The 24,889-nt window shown below is 41.7% G+C and overlaps 1 protein-coding gene across 1 annotated transcript; it reads right to left on the bottom strand.

The window, feature by feature from the left end:
• Positions 1-7,104: 7,104 nt before the first annotated feature.
• Positions 7,105-24,638, bottom strand: LYPD1 (LY6/PLAUR domain containing 1). The gene is made up of 3 exons (XM_027901795.1): positions 24,262-24,638; positions 22,997-23,134; positions 7,105-9,001 (listed from the first exon to the last, which is right to left on the bottom strand). The coding sequence occupies exons 1-3, from the start codon at positions 24,311-24,313 to the stop codon at positions 8,766-8,768; spliced, it is 426 nt and encodes a 141-aa protein (XP_027757596.1). The 5' UTR covers positions 24,314-24,638; the 3' UTR covers positions 7,105-8,765.
• Between the last annotated feature and the right edge of the window lie 251 nt (positions 24,639-24,889).

Here is a 24,889-nt window from a genome sequence, read left to right as displayed (position 1 = left end):
GCAGAGCAGGGAGGATCTGAACTGAGAAAACCTTTGGGTGATGCTGGGATTTCAACCAGAGAAATACATTGTGTGGGTGTGCTGTTGTGCTTTTGTGACATTGGTTTGACCCAGTGATACAAGACTGGGACAAAAACCTCTTTGGTCTCAGTGTTCTCGTGGCACCCTTGAGGGTATCTGAGGGGGGGAGAGTGGAATCTAATCCAGGCAAGAAGATGTACACTTTGGATTTTGCTATCATCTGCTGGGCCTTAGCGATGATTTACATTGGCACATAGTCACCTGTGAAATGAAGTGTTAAAAGCAGCAGGTGATTTTCTGATATCAGGGGGGCAAATACTTGTGTGAAATTCTTCTTTATATGCCTGACAACTCCAGTTATCTCTGGAAGCTTTCAATAGGGGAAAAAAAACCTCCCTGTGTTGTCGCTGTTCCACATTTGAACACACTGCTGTTTTGAGCAGAGAATGCCACTTATGGGAAGAATTCGTGCATGGCTTTAGCATTTGGGATTTAGCAAGAACATTGATGGTGGCTTCGGTTGGAAAAAGACGACATTATGTGCAGCAGAACAGCAATATATTTATTAAAACCTCATAGGTTTGGTTCATTTATTGCACCAAGAGGCAGCTTGTTTTTACTTGGTGCCTTTCATTTATTGCTCCACTTCATGGGACAGCACTGTCCTGTCACCCAAGCGTGCTTGCTAATGAGACGTGGCCTTGCTGTACAGCACCCTTGGGGCTGGGAGGAGCGTAATGAACATGAGATGGACCCCAAATCCCTCTGAAGGCTATGGGAATTGCTGGTCCATTGCTTTTTTGCTGGAAGCTGTTGACAGGATCAGATGTACATGGAGCTGATTTTCAACCATTTGTCCCAGGCCATATGCTTAATCCTTCCAGCAGTATTTATAATGATAACTAGTTTGTTACTGGCTTCTGTTCAGTTTAAACCCATTCTGAGAAGGGCTGCGGGGTGTTTGCCAGAGCCTCTCTCTGAACACTTGGAGATTTGCCTGCTTGTGCTGGTGATGAAAATGTTGTCTCCCTACCTCCTTTTGTCCCTGGTTTTCCTGCAGTACCAGCACAAGCAGGAGCAAGGGCTGGATTTTATCTCAGTTTTGCTTTGCCAGTGGCACCCATGTATGTGGTCTGTAGGTGAGGTGGCTCCACAGCAAAGGCAGCAAGTCGCTGATGTGCAGTCATGAGGAAACTCCTGTTCTCTGAGGAGGATGCCAACAGCAGCCAGCCCAGATCCAGTGTCAGAGCCCAAAAGGAGCCTGCAGATCTCCCAGTGTTTAGAAAAACTGAATGAGAAATCACTGAGAGACAGACACTAGTCTTTTCTTGTCCCTGTAGTTACTGCCTGAGTAGGGCTAGTTTACTTATTGCTTCCTTCCCTTACAGAGAAGCATTTTTGAAAGGCAAATGTATTTTTGAAAGTTGAAGATAAAAGGAATGGAGTAGCTGGATAATTTGAGTTTATACAAAATGTATGTAGCAATGCACTTATTGACTTTTTTCAGTGAATAACAAAATTTATTGTCCCTTGAACTAAATATTGACATGGAGAGAGCAACATCAATATTTATCTCTCAGGTTAATACATTTTATATTCGCCTCAACATATATCAATATGTGCTTATTATTATTATTATAATGTTTGTCCTTCAGCAAAAGAAACTTGCATGTGGTTGAGAGGGAAAAGGCAGAAGTTTATATTAGTATTCTTTTCCCATTTTAATCTTCATCAGAAGTTTATCCTGCCCATGGAGCCCAGTGCAGCCCTCATTCAAGCAAAACCCTCACTAATGGTTGTGACACTGTGCACTGAATACAGATCAAGCAACAGAGTTTTGGGAAATGTGAAGTTAATGCCGCCAGTCAACTACGGGCAGCAAAACCACCACTTCTGTTTCATCGACTGGTTGTGTGGTGATACTTCCTGTAATGGCTCTGTAACCCAGAGCAAGTCCCTGCACAGCCCACAGAAAGAGAGGTGCAGCAGGGAGGGTGGGACACAATGGGCAAGGTTTAGATCCTGAGATAAAGCTGTGAATCTCTGCCTGTGAAAGGATGCTGCTAGTGCTGAACAGGGGGACACACAGAGATCTGATGGGAATCTTTGGTAAGCTTATCTCATGCCTGCGTGTTGTGTGGCATTCTGTGCCTGTGTGCCAGCTGGACCTGGATTTGTGGGCTCTCTGATACCGTAGGGAGCACAGTGTCCTTGCCTTTTTATCCTAATCCTAGATCTTGGAGAACAAGACTTCTAGCATACGAGTTATGCTACAGGGAACCTTTTACTTGCACATATCAGCTCAGGCAGAAACACTGCAAGTTCCCCAAAAGCCTTGAAGAGACACACTTTCTCAGGGGATCTTGCTTTTAAACCTCCTGACCTTAAACAAAAGGGAGCTGACAGGGTAGGCAATGACCAGACTGGGAGCAGTAGCGAAAGGTGTTTTCCCTTCTCCCACTCTCTGCACATCCTTCTGCTGGTCAACAGCTCATTGCTGTTGGTCAGAGATAGAGAGGGGTTTGAGTCCCTTGTTGAGCTGGACAGTGACTGAACATCATATGTTAGGAGGAGCTGTTAAAAGCTGCGAGATTGGATCTGAAATTCTACCCAGCTGCTCATAGACCAGAGGAAATGCTCCAAACTCTTACTTGTCAGAAGAAGAACCAGAAGAAGATCCTTGAGGCTGGAGAACAGAGCAGAGAGTCCCCTCCTTGAGATGCTCCAGCCTTGCTCAGTTTAGCACTGCCTGCATTGCCAAGAGTGCAGCAGCCATTCAGTACCATTCTGCCAATCATTTCTTTGCTGCACCTAAAAGTCAGACTTGCAGCACTGAAAGTAACAGCTGTTTGTAAACTGACATTTCAATGACAATTGTCAGGAGACAATAAGCATATGGCAGCTGACTCCTCACATGCAGAGAAACTGCAGCAGCGGGGGCACGGAGCAGCTGCAGACGCTGGAAGACAGCACTGCATTGATCTGCAGTTGGGAAGGTCATCTCAGTGATTGAAGGCTGTGTTTTGTGGCTTGGCTCTTCTTAGAAGCTATCAAGGCAATAAACTAGTGCCTTTTGTCCTTATTTCTAACAAAAAGCAAGATTTTTGTCCCGGTTAAAATAATAAATGTAACATAAATACAGGCCAAAACCCCATCTCCCAGAGGTAACATTCTTAATTAGTACTGGAGTCTTTGCTTTTTTTTGCTCTCCCAAATTAGTAGTGGCTGGTATTAAGAACACCAAGAGCCTGATTAGCAAGAAGGTATCTTTGCTCAAGTTTTCATGGATTCTGCCATTTGTAGCAGGATCCAATAGGGACCAAGTGCTTTCCTCATGATTAGTATTGCTTTATGACGGTAAAGTTAACATTGAGGGGTGGTCTCAGTCTTTTCCTATTTTGGGAACCCTGCCTCTGATGCGCTGTTGGAAGGCTTTGAGATGGAGGCACAGGGCAGGTTATGCCTTTGTATGTAGCTGGGCAAAGTACATAAACGAGAAGCAAGTGCTAAAAAAAGTCTCCCCCTGAACCAACTGCATTGCTGCCTGAACTTGACTCACAGCTCAGTAACCATATGCTTATATTCCACTGACAATTGCCATTTAAATGTCAGTTTACAAGCAGATGTTGAGAACCAGCCTTTGTGTCATTAATTAAATCGTGGAGATGCAGAGTTTGAGGTCTAACACTGCTTTGGGCTAATTACAAGAGCAGCAGAGTCCGGCAGACCTCGATGCACCAGGGCAGTCAGGGTTAAGTGGTACAGGAAAAGGAGTGTGTACCTGAGGTCACTGCAACCACTGCCTCGGTTAATGGATTATAGCAGCCAAAGAAAGCTGTTGTTGGTGTTGTCTAGTGACAATTATAATTTTGTAGACAATTTAAGGTTTTGTGGGATGGTTGGCAGTAACCAGGATACAGATAAAACACTGGATCATAAAGTAAGACAGATTTAAGTGGTCAGGTGCAGAAAAAAAAAACAAACACCAAAACAAACCAAAAAAACCCCCACAAAAACCTATTCAGTAGAAAAACAAGGAAAATCTGGAAGGGTGGAGAAAAAAGCCCTCTCTACTCTACTAGACATAAGCATGTATTTAAAATCCTTCCCAATAAAGTTCATAATGAATTTAATTCAGTCCCCCATGGCCCAGAGGAATGTTCTGAGTAATAAAAAAGTATTGCTAAGGGACAGATGACTGCCAAACTCCTATTCTCTGCCAGCAATGCATATTTATATTATTGGCACTTAAACGCTAGGTTTATTTTACTACATAACTGATCCTTTGTCACATATTAAGAATTAATACTCTGAGATTGACTTTTGGGAAGTTAAAATAATGATTTCTAAATTTAAAGCATTGTTAAATTTGCGTGCTTTATTTTTAGAGGTTTGGGGTGGGTTTTTACAGATTAAAATAGTACTTGAATGTGGTCATTCTTATTTTGGGTAAACTATTTTATGGTTGGTTTATGGTTTAGCTCTTGAAATTGGTTTTAGTCAAGGGTCTTTTCATGTCTTGTTTTTTTTTTTGTTTGTTACCTTGAAGCATCTACAACAATGTTAAATGAATTGTAAGCTCCCACCCTTACTTAAAGGTTGAGATGTACTCACAGTCAATAGATAACACAAGGGCTCCTGGCTTCTGTTGGCATTGTCTAATGCACTTCTGATGATTAAACTGGAATGATTCAAATGTGTGCTGGAAATTTCGAGCACCCGTAATGGAGGCTGCAGAACCACAGCGTTACTTTGTTTATAAACATCATTATTCCGTGGGAGATAAATCTCTGCTTTCATCAAGTGTGGCACTTCAGTGCCATAGTCAGGAAAATGGGGGGTAAAAAACCCCAGAGCTACTAATTTTTTTCCCTCTAATACAGAGTGGAAGGTAAAGTTGGGTATGAGATGAAACGTGAAGAATAATTCCTAATAGGTGGCAGGCTCAAGTGAGAATGCATCAGTACTGGTGTAAGACACAGTCTGGTTTGCATTCAAGCTGATTAAGACTGTTTAAGCAACTTTGGCACATTACAGTACAACACAAACTCCTGGAGCCTCTGCTCGAGTTCAGGTTGATGGCAGCAGCGCTGAACATAGAACCTTCCTGAGGTGCTCTTCTGATGTGCTTCAGTTTACTCCACACTGCCATGTCAAGTGTGAACAGTGGAGAAAATACTGTGAGTCAGTCAGAGTGTTTATTTACATGGTGCACCTCCTTTGAGTCAACAAGCATGTTTTCAAAGTGTAAAACTGAACAATTAGTCATCCCTGGAGAACAACTGCTTTGCAGACATCTCCTCCCATCCCCCAAAAACCTCACCACACTGTGCAAGGGCACAAGCAGCTAATTTTTCATTTGCTGTACATCCTACCAAATATTCAGTTTTTCAGAACAAAAGTGTCTGAAGAATGTAACTTGGCATCTTAAGCACTTGGCAGTTTGAATTAAAAAGAAAGGTCAATGGCAAAGAATTCAGATACAAGCAAAAAGTCAGACAGAGCACTGTGGTTGAGCTTTAAAACTGCACGTATTGTTTGCTCAGTTTTTTCACAGCAGCATTCATAATTTAGGAAACTATTAATCAGCATGATGAAGTATCCTGTTTCTAACCAAGAGCAACAACAACAACAAAAGACACATTACAGCTTATTTTCTTTTCCCTTGAAAGAGATCATCTGGTAAAATTTGACAAGAAGTCTGCAGACATGGGTTTGTGAATTTTGCATTTAAGTTGCACCAGAAAAAAAGCCCCCTGGGAGCAGCAGAATCCTTTTGCTGCCTTTTTATAAGGCCCATCACAAGTCATTGCTCAGGGGGCATTATTTTCTGCTGGTCTGTGCCAGGACTGCTACCCCATATTTGTTATGCTGACAGCAGGGAAAAAGCACTGAAGGCTACAAAATTTGCAGTACTAATACAAAATTCAGATCAACCTTTGACAGAGACACAATAGGTACTGAAAATTGAGGCGAGGCAGCAGGGGAAGAGCAAGCAAGGGGCACGGAGGGAAGTGTGTGGAAATGAAAGTAAAGAGACAGTGGCTGAGGAGAGCTCTCGTAGGCAAAGAACAAAAAATGGCAAAGGTAACACATTTACCACTGGCCTGCCAACAACAGCCCTTTGGGGCTCTTAATCCAGTGCTGTAGCTTAAGGTGCACTCCTGCCCCATCCCACCAAAGTTATTTTACCATTAAGTGAATATGGAAGCAAGGGATCAAAAGGAAAACTTTTATTGGGTAGCTCATTCAGCTAGATAATAAATTTGTTGAAGTAATTTGTTGGAGTAAATTTGCTTTCATTAGCAAACTTTTTTTTTGTTTGTTTGTTTTTAAAAATGCATTTCATACCGTTTCTTTGCTTGGGAGTGGTGGAGAGAACTTGGGATATACCCTTATGAAGCTCTGGTAGTTGCAAAGTTATGAAAAATCTTCTCTTTTCTGCCTCCCTTTCCTGCTATGTTCATGTCTTCCCACTAGAGAAATATCATTTTCCTGGCTTCAAAAGTCAGTGTGTGCTATTTCAGAACAGCATTCCTACAGCGACCTGTTCAGTGGGGCCAATCTGACTCAGTCTAGACGGGTAAGAATTAAAATGCTTCTGTGCTGCTGTTGAGAGCAGAGGTCAGACAGTGGATGAGATTAGCAATGTAACACAAATCTGCGCAAGTGAGAACTATCCCATCAGGACACTCCCTGCTGTTCTGCGAGCCTGCAGCAGGAAAGAAGCCAGCCTGCACCTTCTGCTCCCTCCAAGTGTTCCTGTAAGGCACGTTTCCTGCAAAGAGAAAAACAAGGTGGGGACAGTAAACTGGTGGCTGCATTGTGTGCCAGCAGTGTGGGTGCAGTGAGAGGGATTATTTTTTGTACCTGGTATCTCCTGCAAGATGTCAGGATTTCCAGTGCTGACACACACCAACAGTGAGGATCCAGGTGCCTTGTCCCTGCTCCATCTCCTGCCTGGGAACAGCCAGCTCAAGTCACTGATATGTTTCTGCAGGGCTGCTGCTCTGACGATGGCACCACCACTTGCACCCTACTGAACACCATTCCACACAGGCAGAACTTTCAGACACCCAACACTTCAGTCACCCTCTTTTTAATGCCATTAGTGATGCAGCAACATGTATTTATATTTACATATAAATACGAAATGGTCCAATACCACATTTTTAAGCATAATTTATAATCTGAAACTGCTTACACTTTCATGACTAGGTTTGGGTTTTTCTCATTTACATTCATCATTTAATTCCACTGGAATTTGATTTTTAAGAAAGCCCAACATATCTTAATTACCATAAAAAGATCCATACACATTTTACTTAAAAATAGCTTCTGTAAGAGGAAATCTACCAAAAATAACACGAAATATATTATTATGCATACATTTTCTTTTTTTGTAAAGTACAAACAAGAATCTGATCTCTTCTGGGTATTGCCTGATCTAATATGGCTATAAGTTCTATTTATTTTGTTTGTTTTTCAAAGTAAAGGGAAAGACATAAGAAATGTAAGAGCAAAAACCAAAATAAAAATGCATTCTTTTCAAAGATACAGATGATCAGAGAAAGAACACTTTGAAAACTAATAAATGACAACAGGTACAAAGAAACACTACCCAAACACTATGCGGCCTTTTGTCAGATCAGGTGCTGCAATGACCTTGTAACAGTTATTAAAAATAACAAACAAAAAAAGTGCCACCGGCAGAAAAAGCTGTCAAGCAAAACACTGAAAAATTGGTACTATTTCCTAACAAGTAAGTGCAGGACTGATAGTATTTTATGCGTTTTCCCCCACGTATGCACACCTCTTTCTTCCTCTTTCTGCTCGCAGGGCTGATCGTTGCCACTCTGGCGATATGCTGGATGCCAAACCAGGTGAGGAGGATCATGGCAGCTGCTAAACCGAAGCAGGACTGGACTATCCCCTACTTCAAAGTGTACATCCACCTCCTTCCCTTCGCCGACATCTTCTTCTACCTCAGCTCGGCGGTGAACCCCCTGCTGTACAACAGCTCCTCGCAGCAGTTCCGCAGCGTGTTCCTGCAGATCCTGCGCTGCCGCCTGACCATCCAACACGCCAACAGGGAGAAGTTCCTCAGAGCCAACCAGAGCTCCAGAGCGCGGAGCAGCCGCTCCCTGCGCCCGCTGCTCTTCATGTCTTCGAGGCGCAATTCTTCCACGAAGGGCAACACCAAAGTTTTCCTAAGCACCTTCCAGAGGGAGCCCACACCTGACTGCAGTCCACAGAAGCCAGGTCCTGAATCACCAGAGCCCAGCCTGGAAGTAGTGTCCCTCGAGACTAGCTCAGAGCATGGTCCGGACGCACAGAACGGCCTTTGTGATCATCAAGTATGACTTCATAAGGCTAAGTTAATGATTAGCAATGAACTTAAAAACCCCACGGAAATTAAAATGACCCAGGAAAGTGACTACATCTCAAAAGGAATAACACAGATGGATTTGTTTCCAGTTACGCAGAAAGAGCAGGAGTTCTGTACCCTGCTGGGATTTTTAAGTGCACACTGGAAATTAAATCTGCTAAATGAACTCATTAGCTGCCAAAAATATCAGCCCCTCTCTCCACACAACCACTGAACTTCCCTCGCTGTTGACAGGGATTTGGAAACAAACAGAAAATAATTGCAGTGTCTTTGAAGAAGGCAGGAGACAGAACAAATTGTGTCAGGGCAAAAAAAAAAAAACCAAAAAAACCTAACCACCAAACTTGCTTGAAGTTTAGCAATACAAAAACAACAGAGTAAACTTAAGAAGCAGAACAGTGTTTATCACTTGTGCCCTCGGCACCACGCCAGAATTCCCCCTCTTCTTCGGCCGGGGTCCATTGCAGAGCGGGGTATTGCAGCAGCTGATGCAAACAGAGTTCACCTTCCCTGGAGAACAGAAGGACTGGTACCCAGCAGAGGCGATCAGACACGCGGCTGAAGACGCGCAGGACTTGCGGTACATGATTCCTGTGACACAGAACAAAGGTTACTCAGTTTGATGTGAACGTAGTTTTGCTTTACAACAGGGTTCGTGCTTGAAAACTGTTGCAAAACCAGTTTACATTCCCAAAGCAGTGCTGGTGATTAAGGCAGACACCTCAGTGGTGACACGACCAACACTGTGCTGCACTGCAGGAGCAGAACAGTCACTCTGCTTTGGATTTCTCTAGTTTGATTCTAGTTGGAATAAAAAATAGTACAGACCTGATTTACATAATGTACATCAAATGATGCATTTTATAACTGGAATTTTTCATCTTTCAGAATAAACTGTTTGAATAACTGAAATGCAATTACTGAGAAAATTAGTTTTGTTTCTATTGCTGAACAAGTCTGAGTTAAGGTGTCAAAGTAATTACAGCTTTCTATGCTGTTAATTTGTCTTTTGAGCGTTTTTTTCCCCCTCTTCTTGTTCTTTCGCCACACACAGACAAGTAACCAAGAGTAAAAGGAGAATGAATATCAGCAAAACTTTCATCCTCCCCCCTTCCCCTTTTAATTTTTTTTTTAAAGAAAAACTATAAGTACTCTTCCAGGTAATCTCAGTTCTTGCTTGTCTTTGAAGTTTAATAACCTCAACAACAAAAATTTCCATTTCTATAGAAACGTCTTGTCTGAGTTGAAAGTCTTCCCTTTTAAAATGTTATTTAAATTAATTTTAATTAATACTCTAATCTATAATTTCTCAAGTTGTTTTTCAGTGAAAAAAATACATTCTAACCCATATAACCATGTTATTTTTACATGGTTTTTAAAGGCTTTAAAATACACAGTTGTATTTTCCCAAGCTGCAGTGGAAAATGTTTATGGCAGTTCCACCACTCATTACTCTAAAATTCTGCAACTGATACAGTAGAAATTGTGTCTTAGAAAAACAGACATAGAACAGAAATAGATAATGGAAGTTTGCTCACATTGCCTTGCAGTTACAAGAAGAGGTAAATATTTCCAAGAATAAAAATCACTGTTCCTTTGAAATATGGGATTCTCAAAAAGTTGGTTGGTTTTCTTTTGTTTGTTTGTTTGTGGTTTTTTTTTGTTTGTTTGTTTTTGGTTGGTTGGTTGGTTGTTTTTTTGTTTGGTTTTTTTTTCTTTCCTCCTGAAGAGCATGGGAACAGGATTCTCTTGGAAAATGGTGCTTCTGCATCCTGTAGCACGGTCCCAGAATGTTTTTAAATACACAATGATGACGACTTTTTTTTTTGAAGGGACTGAAGCAGGAATATGACCTGTAGGTACTGAACATGCAATACCTGCAGGTACTTGTTCAGTCCCCAGGGACTTTGGAAACAAACACTACAGCACCTACATGGATCCAGCACATACCTCTGCAGTGGCAGTGGGCACTGCACTACTGAGGGCTGGATGTACTACACTGTTTGTTTGGGCTCTGCTCAGAAAGAAGGATTTCCTGTCTTCAGAGACTTTTAATTAAAGCAATTCTTTTTTACTGTCACAACACTGCTGCCATCCCAACAATGCAGGGATTTCCTTGTTCTGTGTTCTCCCTCTGCAAATCTCAGCCCTGAAACGTGTTTTGAGGCTATCTATCTCGTTAAACTTATGAAGAGAAGCCCTCAAGTGAGTGTTAAATCTTCCTCTGTCTCCAGTGAGCTTCAATCAATCAACACAGCAGGTAGAGCCTTTTCTCGAGAAGGAAGAGGAGCTACAGGCTGTTCTCGCTGTAACAGCAAAGGCACACAGATCAAGCAGCACAATCTTTATTACTACAGTTTGCAAAAAGAAGGGAGCTCTGTCTCTGTTGACAAACCACTGTTGTCAAGAAGCCTCAAGTGCTGCCACTGGTTGGCTTTACAGTACTGAAATCTCAGCCGACGTTCCCCACAATGCCCTGGTGCTTTGTCCGTGTTCCTCCTGCAGTATTCCCAGAGTCAAGGAATATATGACCTTTCCCATGGTTGCAATTAACTATTTTTCTTCCCTCTTGAGAAGGGAGTCCTGTATTCAATGAAACTAGGCAGAGTGATTGTCCTCTGTTCCCTAATCCCACATCTCTCCATCACATATTATTTCTCTGCAACCACAGCCACCCATCATTCCTCAGTCTTCCATATCAACAGCAGTGAATTCGACTTTCCCCTCAAAGACCAAGCCTCCAGAAAGCCTTTGACACTGGCATGTTTCCTATTCCTGTCATTTTATAGATCACTCTCTTCCTGCCATTTCCTTTTCACAGGTTTCCTGCAAAGTCCTGTCCACAATTTGAACCAGTGAGTGATTTATTAGTTTGGGTTCCTGAAATATCACACTTTGCACTTCTCCCATAGATTAGGAGATTAGAATTGTTCGGTGCTGTGAACAATTAGATGATGCTCTCTGAGGCATGGTTTTCACCAGGCAACTCCAGGAAACCTCTACTGCAAAAAAATCAAAGTCCTGCATCTTAACTCCACGTGTTTACAACATCTCTGTTCCCCAGAATCAATTCCACAGAACAGTCTTGAGCATCTTTTGAAGTCAAAACATAGTAAAACTGTACAGACTGGAATTTTACTACTCAAAGTTTCATGAAGAACAATGTTCACATCCAAACAGAGAGATTAATCTAACTAATATCAAAAACATTGTAATGCTTCTCCTGTGGCTTTTCTGTAAATATGTCTTACAACAGGAAATTTGAGTCCCAAATGACTGTCTATCCCCATTCCCAGCTCTAATCTGAATTGTTACAGGATTTTTTACTTAAATAAAAAAGCATTTCTGTAAGGTTTTCAAGAGCTCCTTGGCTAATGACATGCCCTTCACATCCAAGATTCTTTTCTTTAAGTACTAATAGATTCTTTTGATCTTACAAATCAGCTGCTATCACACTAAGTGCTTTTTTAAGGAGCATCAGGTATGAAACAAACTTGATCAGCATAGAAAGGCTCTGCCGTTTCTCTCATTCTGCAGTTCCCTTACAGCAAGTTACAAATGCAAACAGGCACAGAGGTTGATGGAAAAAAGACATAAATGTTAGCACTACAGGAGTGACATTTTTTAAACAATTGAGCTGTGCACTTCACTTATTCTTAAACCTTGTTCCTATCACATAGGGATTCCAGATTATTTGTGGTAGGATATAAATTGGTATAACTGTCTGCCATGGTTCGATGGCAGGGACACTGTCTCCTTGCTCCAGCAAACATGTTAATGGACCCAAGTAACTGCATCCCCTGAGTTCAGACAGGACAGCATCATCCTTTCTGGATTACATCTACAGATCTCTCCTCAAACTCCTCCTTTGCAGTGGCTTACTGTACTGCTGAACCATTCCAAAACAATTCTCGAGATCTTCCTGAATCATTTTGCCACCAGCAGGCTGAACTGCAGACAGTTCCTCAAAGTGGTTATCTGCCTCATAAGACTCATACCACATACCTGCTAATTACCAGGTATTCTTGCCTGAACAATCAGCTTGATACATTCATTAACATATCACCCAGAAAAATAATTGCAAATCCTTCTGGAAGCTCTTCCACCTCAGATTGTTCTGAGTCGCTGGCGAGGCAAGGAGATGACATGTTTTACACTCTGCTTTTGCCAGGATGGGGTCATTCCCAGCTACTTGCCTTCAACAACTGATGCCAGTGCACAATTAGTATATTTACTACTACTCAATTAGTATATGTACTACCCAGTCTTTTGATGGATGAGCCCTGAGTAATTTGTCCCTTTTCAAAGGGATTTCAAAGGATTCATTAGCCCCCCAACAGCACTGTGGTTATGCATGTGTGTAGGCACTATAATGATATTTTACCGTGAAGTACCCACTACTGACAAATTGATTTTCCTCCATTTTCGCTTCAAGGTTTGTGGGGGTGGCCAAGGATGTAGTTCAAGTACAAGTACTTTTAAGAAGAGAGGGGAGTACACAGAAGCAGAATAGCTGTTTGATAACACGCTAATATTCTACACCCTCTCCTGTCAACAGTACCTACTACAACTACATTTGTTTTCAAGGCCTTTTTTAGAGCAGTTTTGGGCTTAAATTTGACACTGAGAATTTATTCCTCGACTAAGCAACTTGCCTATTGTTACACCTCTCTCTGCCCCACAAGTGATCATATATTTAGACAGTGTCAAGGCCCAAACTATTTCTGCCTTATTCCAGTGAAGTGATGGATGTTTTCTATAGTTCCTGCTTGCAATATTGATTTTCTCACCTAGATCCAGTCTAGTCCTGTGTGTCTGCATCTTGGCACTGTTTTGGCCATATGCAAATGCATTCTGTCTTGATAGCAACAAACAATTCAAGCTACAATTTACTCAAATCCAAAAGTGAGTGTTCTTCCGTCTACCATGTCTGCAGAGCCCAGTACATTTCTCTGGAATAACAGCTTAACTTGTTACTAGGACAACCAAAAAAGGTGACATCACACCTACTTCTTACATTGTGTGTATGCAGAAGGCACCAGAAGATCCAAGTTTTTTCTCTTAGTGGTTGAAAAGGATCTTTATTAGGCACCTCTGATTCTTCTGTTCTAGCAGGTACAGACAAAAAAAAAGAGGCAGTGTAAGCATGACTCTCCAACTTTTAGGAGCCAACCATAATCCAAGTAGTATGCAAATTCAGTTTGCACCCGTATTCCCAAGACTGTCCTTCAGCAAAATACACAGAGGATCTCTGAAGCCAAAACAGGCTACTAAGATGTCACCTTCGAGACCAGTGACCTAATTTTTAACAAAACAGTCACCTTCCCATTCCCATGACCCCACTACTCTGAAGCTGCTTTCTGCAATGGCACAGCTCAGCAGGAAATTGCAGCCCTCTGCTTCACCCCAGATCAGTCTAAACTCTTCTCCCTAAGCTTGACTCGGTCAAGTAGACAATGTCTTTTGTCCAACACAAACTTTTCCAAGTGTGACTACACACCCCAAGCCAAATGCTCTCTCTCTGCCTTGTGGGCTTTGAGTGACACTCCTCAATTTTAAAGAAAGGTTTTTCTACACCATTATGTACATATCCAACTTCAAAGGCACACATAAGGTAAGTCTGCAACTCATTCCACAAACACTGCTTTAGCAAAATCTCCTGCACATACTCTGAGTAGACCTGCAACATCAAATCTTTTGGAGCATAATAAGTAGTCTATGACCAACTAGGGCCCAGCAATGAGGCCTCCTTGAACAGTCAAATACCATCTTTTCAAGACTGGACCACGTGCTGGAGGTAAACACAGACCTGTAACTTCAGGCATGTAGAAAAGTTCTGTATCTTAAGATAAGTTACTGAGAAATCTAACAAGGCAGACAAGACAAGTTTGAGGGATGCTTTTAGAACTTTGGCAGAATTTTCACGCAACCTTTTAGATTTGGTGTTTACACCTTGCCCATTTCCTCCAAGCAAACAGTGGAAAACTGGCCAACAGAGGACAATTCATATTGTCAACCCATGAGAAGACCCCAAAATTTGTCCTATCTCTCACAGTAGCATATTTTCATGGCTTGTATGTGACTTGTTTTGGATATTCTCTTAATGTTGTTTCTCATAAAGACAAGTCAAGGACCATGCTTATGAGCAAATATTCTCTTTATTTTAATATCCTGAATGATTCCAATCATCTTATATCACTGAAACCTTCAATTTTCTGATTTGGTGAATCTGCAAGTTTTCCTTCTTTTTGAGCACAGACAATGTCTTCTCTGCATATCCAGGTTTGCTTTGTGATTTAGTAATATATCTCATCCTTTTATTTTTTTGCCCTAAACTGTCACTTTTTTACCCTGCACTCAAGTGAAATTCATCACCCAGTAGGAGTTACAAAAGCTCTTTTCTGACATCTTCCAAAAACTAAAATGAGAACTTACGCTACTGCAAGAACAACATGTAAACATCTCTTTCAAAGGAACATAATATAAATGTGACTGTTTCTGGATTTTACTGTCTCGGTAATGCTCAAAATTGGGTTTGGACAAATAGGTTTGTAAATTATTTTTTTTTCGTTTCCATATTAGTTTTATGGCCATCATACAAAGACAGACTCCAAAGTTCCTATCATGATTTGCAGTTTTCTAGAGAAAGTGCTTATAAATATTTTATCTAATACAGTCCTAAATATCTTAGAAGGTGACTGTTGAAAAGCAATCAATCATTTTTTTGACATTGTTTCCCCAAACAACTGCCATTTTAGTCAGATGATGTTTTTATTGGTATAAAAGATAAATTAAGATTCCTCAACACATAGCCTTTCATCTATGACTGTAAATGCATGGTTAAAAAAAACAAACAAACAAAAAAAACAAACAAAAAAACAAACCAAAACAAACAGTTTGAGTGTAAAGTATAACCATGTCCAACCATGTCCTCTATGTTTCATTTTACAGTAACTTTTCCTATCCTTGTGAACTCCAGAGAAAAAGTTGAGGAGAGAAAGGGTTTAAAATAATTTGCACCTTGCCAGAAATTTTATGAAATTTACTAATTGCCTTATAAACAGCTAATATCAGCTAATTAAATACTACAACCTACCACAGTGTTTTCCAGATGAGGAAAAAAAAAAAAAAAAGGCACTGAAATTATGTGACTTGAAATCTATTGCAAAGCTATGTCAAGCACTTCCTGATTTTTAATCTTGTGTTTTAGGACTGCAGCTATTTCATCCTGATCCTCCTTTGATGCATTCAGTAGACAAGATAAAAGCATATTCACGTCATTAAGCTCTTGCAGAGTATTCTGTAAAAGAAAAATAAAACAAAACAGAAAAAAACCCACATCCCACCAAACCCTACCTGGTTGAATTAGCATATTCTCATCACAATTTTCTATGAAAACTTAATATCATCACAAATCCTCCATGCATTTGGCACTTTTAAGAAGCTGCACTTCTTTTTCAGAAACTGGCAGGAAGCTTTTGAAAATGACAGGCTGGCCTTTTAACTCTCCTTCTGACACTCATGACACCTTGCAGAAATTAAATCAGCTCAGAAGAAAACTGGACAACTGTTGACAGACAGAGGACAAGGGTTTAGATTACCATGATATCTCTTTGTAAGTCATGCTTTCTAATTCTAGTACTGGAAATATGACACAAAACAGTGTTGTTAATAACAGAAATCAGCACAAAGTAGTCTTTGTCACTGCTTGCAGCATTACAAAGCTGAGGCAAAGCATTAAAATGCTTAAAAATGCATAGGCTGAGAAAGTAAAGTACAGCAGCTAATGGTGGTGGGTTCAAACGTTTTTTAAAGCCATGGGAGGCTGCAAATAAGAGGTCAAAGCTCAACTTTCACCTGCATATCAAATTCCTTTGTTTCCTACTGCCCTTATTAATTTCTCTGCTTACTAATGTGGACTTGCAGTCAAGCACTAAAATGTACAATCTTCCCAACAAAAGCGGCTCACAGCCTTGCATCATCTCCTCTTTCCTGATAAAAAGGTATCAAGATCTAAATGTCCTTGGGTATCAAGATCCAAATATACTTGATCTTCTAGAGAGAGAGAGGTGAAGTTAGACTCAATTTTCAGAATCCCATATGAGCATTTTTCTTGGCAATCCTTGTGTGCTGAAATGAAGCAATAGCCCTTATGTCTTTACAAATCTTAAAATGCTATACCCTTGCAATAAGTCCCATAAATAATTTTACACATGAATAGTCTTGCTGCATCCTTAATTAGGGTCCCTACCAATTTCAATGGAACGCCTCAAATGTTGACACTTGCATGCCAGGACTTTGGAAATTCATTCCCCTTTTATATAATTAGCTATTTTCATGCTTACAGTTTTATAGCCTGTTCAACTTAAGAGTAGGATTTGCCTGGGGTTTATATGACTTTTTCCACTTTTAAAAACTTATCGGTAATTTGGCAAAACCAGTTTTATCAAGTTTTCCAAAAAAATATGCAGACTGCAAAGGAAAAAGAGAAATAAAATCATTCTGGATTAATTAAAACTCGCAAATGTTTTGATAAGGTCAGTGGGAGCTAAAACAAGTGATAGGGTCAAGCCACACGAAGGTTTGGAAAAACAGAGTGCATGTAAAACGCAATAGGAAATCTTAAAGGGGTTTAAGAGACACACAGCTATGGGCACTGTATCATCACAAAATTAATCTGTATACCTTTTATACAAGCCTGAGGAATAAAATAACATAAAAAGCTATTGTCCATGTCCTGTGAAAAATGAAATTCACTGGACCAGATACCACATCTTCCTTAAAATAATACAGACTCCATCACTTCTGCACTTGGATTTTTGTCATGACTTTCAAGTCAGAAAACTGCTTGAACTTAACTCCACTGTCACTTTCCTGTACTGAAAGGAAGCCAGAACAGCAACCTACTACCTACTGTCCATAATTCCTCCTTAGTTGACACACTTAGGTCAGCTTGTTCCATAAGTGGTTGCAAGTTTTCTGAGCAACCCAAAGATTTGAAGAAATGTGAAGAAATTTACAATAAGCAAATGGCTTTGACATCTGAAAAAAAGTCTTTCTGAATGGTAATAGATCCACAGCTCCAAGTTTTCAGCACACAGTGCAAATTAACCACATAAGTAGTAGTCTTTTATTTGGTATCAAAAGTGAACTGCTTGTTTCCAACATTGGTTCTATGTCTTTATTTCACTGGGCACCTGGTAGCACAAGACGTGATGTTATAGGTATACCAATTGCCTCATGCAACATTTTTATTTATTTATTTTTAAATTAGCAGTAAAGATTTATTTTATTATGCTTTACTTTGAATAAAAAAAAAAATTAAAAGTTCTTTTATGTTGATACACTTTGAACAACAGACAGTGTAGAAGAAAACAACAAAAAAAATCCAGCAGCAGCTCAGTGGATGTTTCTTACTGTTTCTAAATGGATACAGGGGATGCAGCTACTAACTATAAAACTTTCATGCCTTCAGAGTTTCTGAAGACATTAAACTTTGTTCGCTGTTTTAATCATTTTGTCAATGAAAGTACACCAGAGCAAATTTCCCCTTGACACCAGCATGCAATTAGTACTAGTACTAATGGATGCTATACATGAACAGAAAAAAGTATGTGCTATACAGAAAAACGTATGTGCTTCTGTAATCCTCGGCAGCCACACACAAAGCAACTCAATCACAGCAGCAACACAGAGCAACAAAACTGAGCATTAATCACAGGGAGGGGAATTACCATAGGGCAACTCATCACTCAGCATAGACACTGATAAAACAAACAACTGGAAAGCAAATACTCAAAAGAGTTCAAAGAAATAGATAAAATTATGGTTAAGTCCTGAGATGATGATCTTGCTCTACTTTTGAGCAGTTGCTTTGATTACACTGCAGGATTACATCCTATGGAAATATAATAAAAGGACCATCGTACACCAAACAAATAAGAAAAGTTTCTTGTTGCAGATTAATAGAAATAATGAGGTTGTTTCCAAATTTGCTTGCAAAGGAAAATTCCTGACATTTTAAATATCAGTCTTGCTACCATGTTTTTTTTTTTTTTCCCTTAATCTTCAAAAGTAGAAGTTAGTAAAAGTATGTTCACAACTACATTAGGATACAAGGTTCTGAAACATTAGAACAAAATTGTTCAAAACATGCATATGGGCAGCTTTACTTACAGAGAATTCCAAGAAATTTAGACTGGCTACCTCTCTGGGTTGATTGTCTCATCCTTCCTACTTTATTTCTCTCTAATGCATTCACACTACAAGTTGCATTTTGCCTTAAGTAGGTTTTAGATCAGCCTTTAAACTCTGATAGCTCTTGCCCTCAGTAAAAGGCAAATGGTAATGATAATTACCATTATCAATATGTTTTCTATGATATATGTACAAAAGCATATACACTTTAAATACTCATCTACACATCACCAAGATGTCTCATCTGATCCCAGTATCCTGTGGGATTTATTTGTTCCTACATATATTCTAAAAGTGAAGGAACACCAACACTTCTAAGTTAAAAATCCATAGGAAGGAGAGAGGCAAGTGGAAGCAGGACATCTGTCATGGATATTTCCACAAAGTATCTGCAAATGGAATTACTGTAAGAACTTTGATCCTTTGTCAAACATTTAATCTACACGGTTTTCAAACACCTGCTTATTCACTCAAAGAATGCACTAGAAACTTATCCTTTATGTTAATTTCTGTGACATAAAAAAAATTACATAGTATCATCTTGAGTGCCACTTTCCATCCTCATCATTCCTCCCTCTGAAGGAAAGATTTTTTAAAAATTTAATTAAAAAATTAGTTTGTAAGATTCTGTATCACGGGCAAAATACTTTCTTGTCCTGGATCTTCCACTGGAACAGTATATTGACATAAACATAAAACTCGTTCTAGCAAAATTTTTAAATACAACTCAGCTTTAAGTGAGAAAATATTATCATTTATTTGACAAAGTCTCCAGCTCTGTGCAGACAGATCCCCAAAGGGCAGCTGAAACCCAAACTGCCACAGCAAAGTGCATGTCTGCAAGGAGGCAGAATTATGGCATTCCACATAATCACTTAATCTGATACATGCTTGTGTACTGCTCCATTTTCAATTCACTTTAAGCTGTGCAACGAAGCAAATTCCTACCAGATACTACAAACAACTGAGATAACATGCCTGATGGTCTAATCCAAAATGTGAGTTACTAACACCTGCATTCTTAGCTGATCACATCAGAGGCTGCCACAGTAACAGCCACTGTTTAAGCTCTGGCTTAGGAACTTACCTGTGCTGCTGTTATTTCTCACCTGGAGCTGTTTCTCCAGAAACTGAGATAATGCTCTGAGAGAACACAGAGACATCTAAAGCACTAACCCTAATTTTAGAGCAACTGAAGGGGAATGGTTTGACTATGATCAGGCATAAGAAACTTTTTGCAACATAAATGGGAAAAGCTGCACAGAGTTGCAGTTCACCACCACGTTGCTTTTACTACAGAGAGTTTAATACAGAAATGAAGCTGAACCACAGAGCTGCCATGGCACAACTCCAAGAACACCACCAAATACATAGGAAAAGAGTCACTGGCCACACACTGGGGACTATATGACACACCACAGAATGTAAGCCAGCAACCCCCTTGATAGCAAAACACACACACAGATTAATGCATACGGCACAGGAAGGGTGGCTACATCAATTCACACCATGCACTTCATCTCAAAATACTGCATTTAACTTTTAAATGAGGTTTGAAAGAACTTATAACACCTTGCTCATGGGTTAAACTACAAAAATTACACTGCTTTGACTGTATCTAGTCAAGGGGAAAAACTCTAATTATGAGAATGTGCTGTCAAATAAATGCAAATTCACATCTTTCATATTCTGGGTTAAAAACTCAAACTCAAGTCTACTATAAATTAAAATCAATATTTGAAACATTTCAGTTTCAAGTAATAGGCAACAACCAAAAGAATCAAGTTATGAAATATACTGGTAGGAGTAGAATAAATTATTAAATAAAACTTGTGAAAGTAAGGCATTTATATTGCACACATTTAAATATCAATTAGGAAAAAAACCAATAAAGCATGATGAACTGAATCATCTCTGTTTTACAACCAATCCTCTCTAAAATTGACTGAGGATAACAGAGAAACTAAGCTTGCAATGTAAATTTCATTCAGATTGAAATAGGTTAAAAATTTAAATTCATTAACCAGCTGAAATTTACAACCTCTAAGCTTAAAATTAATAAGAACCGCATTTATAGAAGTAAATGAAATAGAACAGTGGCACCTGCTATGCACAGCATGATAGTTACCTTCTAAAGGAAAAATCCAAGGATCTGCTCAGAGAAAACATAGAATTGCACAGAAAAAAAACCAAACAACCAAACAACAAACAAAACACAAAACACTAAGTTTTAGAATTCCATATTCCTGTATTGTAAGCCATTTCTTCGTAGGAGTAATGGCAAATTACGCACCAATGTGTGTCTAAAATATATTAAAACTGTTCCAATTTGTATTTTCAGTGTGCCACAGTCACACTGGCCAGACTGCAGCCTTGCCTGCCAGGCTGAGGAGAGACGCATGACCACCTATCCCACCCTACTCATGCAGCACACAAGTGGCTGTGAGTGCACATGTGCAAGCTGACTTATCCAGAGGACTTGAACTTCAGTCTGCAAGGGGTTTACTCAGCTGAAAACACCTTTCTAACGCTCACCTGAAAGGAATATTACAGATATGTTTCCGGAGGTCAATAAAGGCTGAGGTTGTATTGAAATAAAAACATGAAGGAATCAGGCAAGGTATTAAAAAAAAACCAAACAGCAAACACCTGTTAAGAATTAAATGAGGACTGACTTTTTAGTCTATGCCTGCCTACCACATCTACAGCCCTCCAAATCACCGCAATATCCATTCCAACCTATTGAAAGTACTACAGAAGCTGTGGGGTGGAGATAGCAGAGCCTTCAAACAGCCATTTAGAGATACTCAGACTTTAAAAGGACCTTGCAAGCCGTAACTATCTCACATCCCCACCATCGTTTCCAAGTGAACTTGAAATATAATACCCCAGAAAAATACAGCTTGAAAGAGACTAATCTTTCTTTAAACAGACAGCTTTTTTCTCTACGCTGGAGAAGTTCTAAGTATCTCACAGCAATAGTCACTGTGGATGGTGATATCCAGGATGAAACAGAGTCAGCTACTTTTGATGGGTAACAGCAATTGTTATTATTTATCTAGGATTCATTACATGCCAATCGTGCATAAAACGTGGAACTAGCTGACTGATGAACACTTGGAAGATACTGCTGAGTAGTTTGCTGATGCCAAGAACCATTGTTACTGTACAAGATGGATGGCTGCACACATTTGTAGATGGAGAGGCATCCTGCTGTTCCTGAAGGACTTGCTGAGAAAGGACAGGCTATGGCTTGATCCACATTAACAGCGTAAGAGTCCTTTTACATGGGAGAACTCCACGCTCTAAAGCACTGCCCTCAGCTGCGAGATGTGCAATCCTAGAGAGCAGCTTCCCCTTAAATCAAGGTTCTGAAGTGCCCACTTGCCCCCTGCCCCCTAAACTACTGCTTGGTGCAGAGGTCCTGTCCAGGCTGAGCCTCCCCAGTGAGTTACTGTTGGATGCCCATTCTAATGCCGTGTCCTCCCTGCAGTCAGAGCAGGAGGGCTGCACGAGCTCCAGCTCCCAACAAACACACTTCCTTGCCATTCCCTAATAAAGTTCTTGCCTTCTACTCGTGTAGAAACCTCGAGCAACACTGTAGTCTAATACCTGACAGTTCTCTCTAAATCTCAAATGTCTTTCACGATGCTGAATAAAACCCAGCCACTGGTACCACAGCTCAAAATACAATACAGGCAAGATGCAGAATCACAGTTAGTTTCCTCCTGAACACATTTATCTCCAAATATGAGAACTTTATAATAATAATTACAGTAGAGGAAAAAGAAAAAAACCCATAAACTTTAGAAAACTGGTGTAGAAATCCATTTGAACCCTTCCTCTGACCCCCTTCTCTTCCCTCCATAAACTTCCCCAAGTTACTGGGTATTTTTTAGTCCCTCTTTCCCTTTTGTTTGATGGTTTCTTTAATGGATGAAAGAAAAGATGCCTATACTTTCCCTCCCTTAAGATGAACCTTCAGAGTATATAAATTGCTTGAGTAAATAAAAGAAAGGAGGGAATTACTAATTTAATGCTTTTCCATCTCTTGGGGAAAAAGCCCATGTAATTAACTGTAATGAGATTAAACTAACTTGTTGTTATTAATTTCCCAGTGCTGAAAACTAAATCTGAGACCCATAAGACTGTGTATTAACCAGCTTTATCAACATTTGGCTTGCATCCTTCAGTTTTTACACCAGTTTTGAAGGAAAATGATTAACTTCATTGAGTTGCAAGTCACTCTGAAGTATTAGAAATTGAATCTGGTCCCTTTAGGCAGGAATACCAGATTCATCCGTAACTGAAGACTGTGAATGGGTGGAGCCAAGAGCAACAAATGTTATCCAACCCAAATAAACAGAATAATAATTATTAAATTCTTACCAAAACTTTTTTCCATTACTTCTTTCTGACACATGTCTTGAACATTCACTGTACAATTCACGATGAACTCTGGGGAAGAGCAGTCATTATTTAGCTGGAACTCCTCACACTGGTAACACTGTATTTGCAAAGCCAAACCTGGAACAGATAAAATTTTGTTCAAAATCATAGAATGCTTTGGGTTGGAAGAGACCTTGTAGATCATGTCTTTCCACCTCCCTGCCACGCGTTGCTCAAAGCCCATTCAACCCGGCATGAATAGTAGTAATAATGTTAAAATAGCAATAAAAAAAAAAAAAAAAAAAAGAAAGAACCAACCACAAAACCAAACCAAATAACCAACACGTGCCTGAAATCTCCCTTATCATTCTCTCTTCGCATTTTGCTGTTTCTAACTACTCCACAGCTCAGAGAAAGTATCCCTTTGACAAAAATAAAGGAAAACAAGCGTGCCGGTCCGCTCAGCTGAGAGCCCAAGCGCTACGAGCTCAGCACCTGCTGTGATGATGCTCCCTCCGTTCCGCGGGGCGGCCGCTCCGGCGCTGGGAACGCTGCCACCAGGAGGCGACGGGTACGGACACGGACACCGGTACCGACACCGGCCCGCAGCCCTTGCCCATCGCCCACCAGCTCGCCTCGGGGCTGCCCCTCAGCACAGCGGGCTGAAAACTCCCCGCGCCCCGGAGAGAGCAACCCGGCTAAGAGATACACTTCGGCTCTTATCTGTACCGACGGGTTTGCTTAGCTACTAATTAATTACAAATGATTTAATTACTATTTTGCCGCGCACAGTTACGGCGGCGGAGCATCCTTCCAACCTCCCCTCCTTTATCATGCAAAGCGAGGCGCTCTGTGCGGCTCGCCAAGCAGCCGCCTCTCCCGGCGTTCCGCCAGCGGTCCCCGCACTCCTCGCCCCGCAGCCGGGACGCGCAGAACCCCGTGGGTGCCCTCCGGCGGCGGGACTGAGCCCGCTGGCCCCCGACCCTCCGCCCAGAGAGGCGTGCGCGGAGCCCGCGGTCAGCAGGCGGCATCCTCGGAGCCCCGCACCGTGAGCTGCCTGCTGAGCATCGCCTCGCCCAGCGGGTCCCCCAGCGCTGGGGACACCGGGCGGGCGGCGGGGGGCTCTCCGGGCCGCGGGCAGGACGGCGCCAGCTCCGTCGAGGGGCTGCGAGGGGACGAAACCTCCCCGCGGCCGCTGCGGACAGCGACGGGCAGCCCGGGATGCCCGCCCGCACCGCCGGGGGAAGCGGCGCGGAGCTCCTTACCTGGAGCCAGGCACAATCCCCAGAAAGTTGCAGCGAGGAGGAAGAGCCGCATCCTCCCGGAGCCGCGGCCGCCGGGCTGGCGTGCAGTCGCGAAGGGGCATCAGAAGCAGGGAAGCAGCGCAGGCACCCCGCACTTGTGCCACTTCCCCGCCGCCTCCGTTGCGGGAGCGGCGCCCCGGGAGCAGGCGGCGGAGCCTGCCCGGCTCCCGCCCTGCCCAGCCCCGCGCCGCGCTCCAGCCTCGCCGGAGTTGAGCGCTGAGACTGGAAGAAACTGTAGGAGAAAGCGAGAGCTGGGGGGCGGCTCCCCCCCCTCCCGCCCCCAGCACCATGTGATGCCGGCGGAGCGGGGCGGGGATCCCCGCCAGCCGCCCCGCACCTCCCTGGGCGCACTCCAGGGACGGGCAGAGTTCAATGAGAGAGGAGAGCCCCTCGCTCCTGCCCCTGCACCGCCAGCTCGGCGCTGCGGGGGGATCCCCCAACCCTCCGCTCTCCGGGGCAGCTCGTTCGCATCCCCCGCCCTTCCCTCCGCTCCCGGGGCGGGGCACAGACCCCGCGCGGTGGCTCCTCTCGCCCCGGTCCCCTCCCTATCCCCTCCTGCCCGAAGGCCACAGGTGGCAGCCGGAGCGCT

The sequence above is a fragment of the Empidonax traillii genome, unplaced genomic scaffold (genome assembly GCF_003031625.1).
Source record: "Empidonax traillii isolate 1590-97213 ecotype Southwest subspecies unplaced genomic scaffold, ASM303162v1 scaffold815:size503231, whole genome shotgun sequence".
Lineage (NCBI taxonomy): Eukaryota > Metazoa > Chordata > Aves > Passeriformes > Tyrannidae > Empidonax > Empidonax traillii.
The sequence above is the reverse complement of the archived record's forward strand: the minus strand, read 5'-3'. Positions and strand labels throughout refer to the sequence as shown.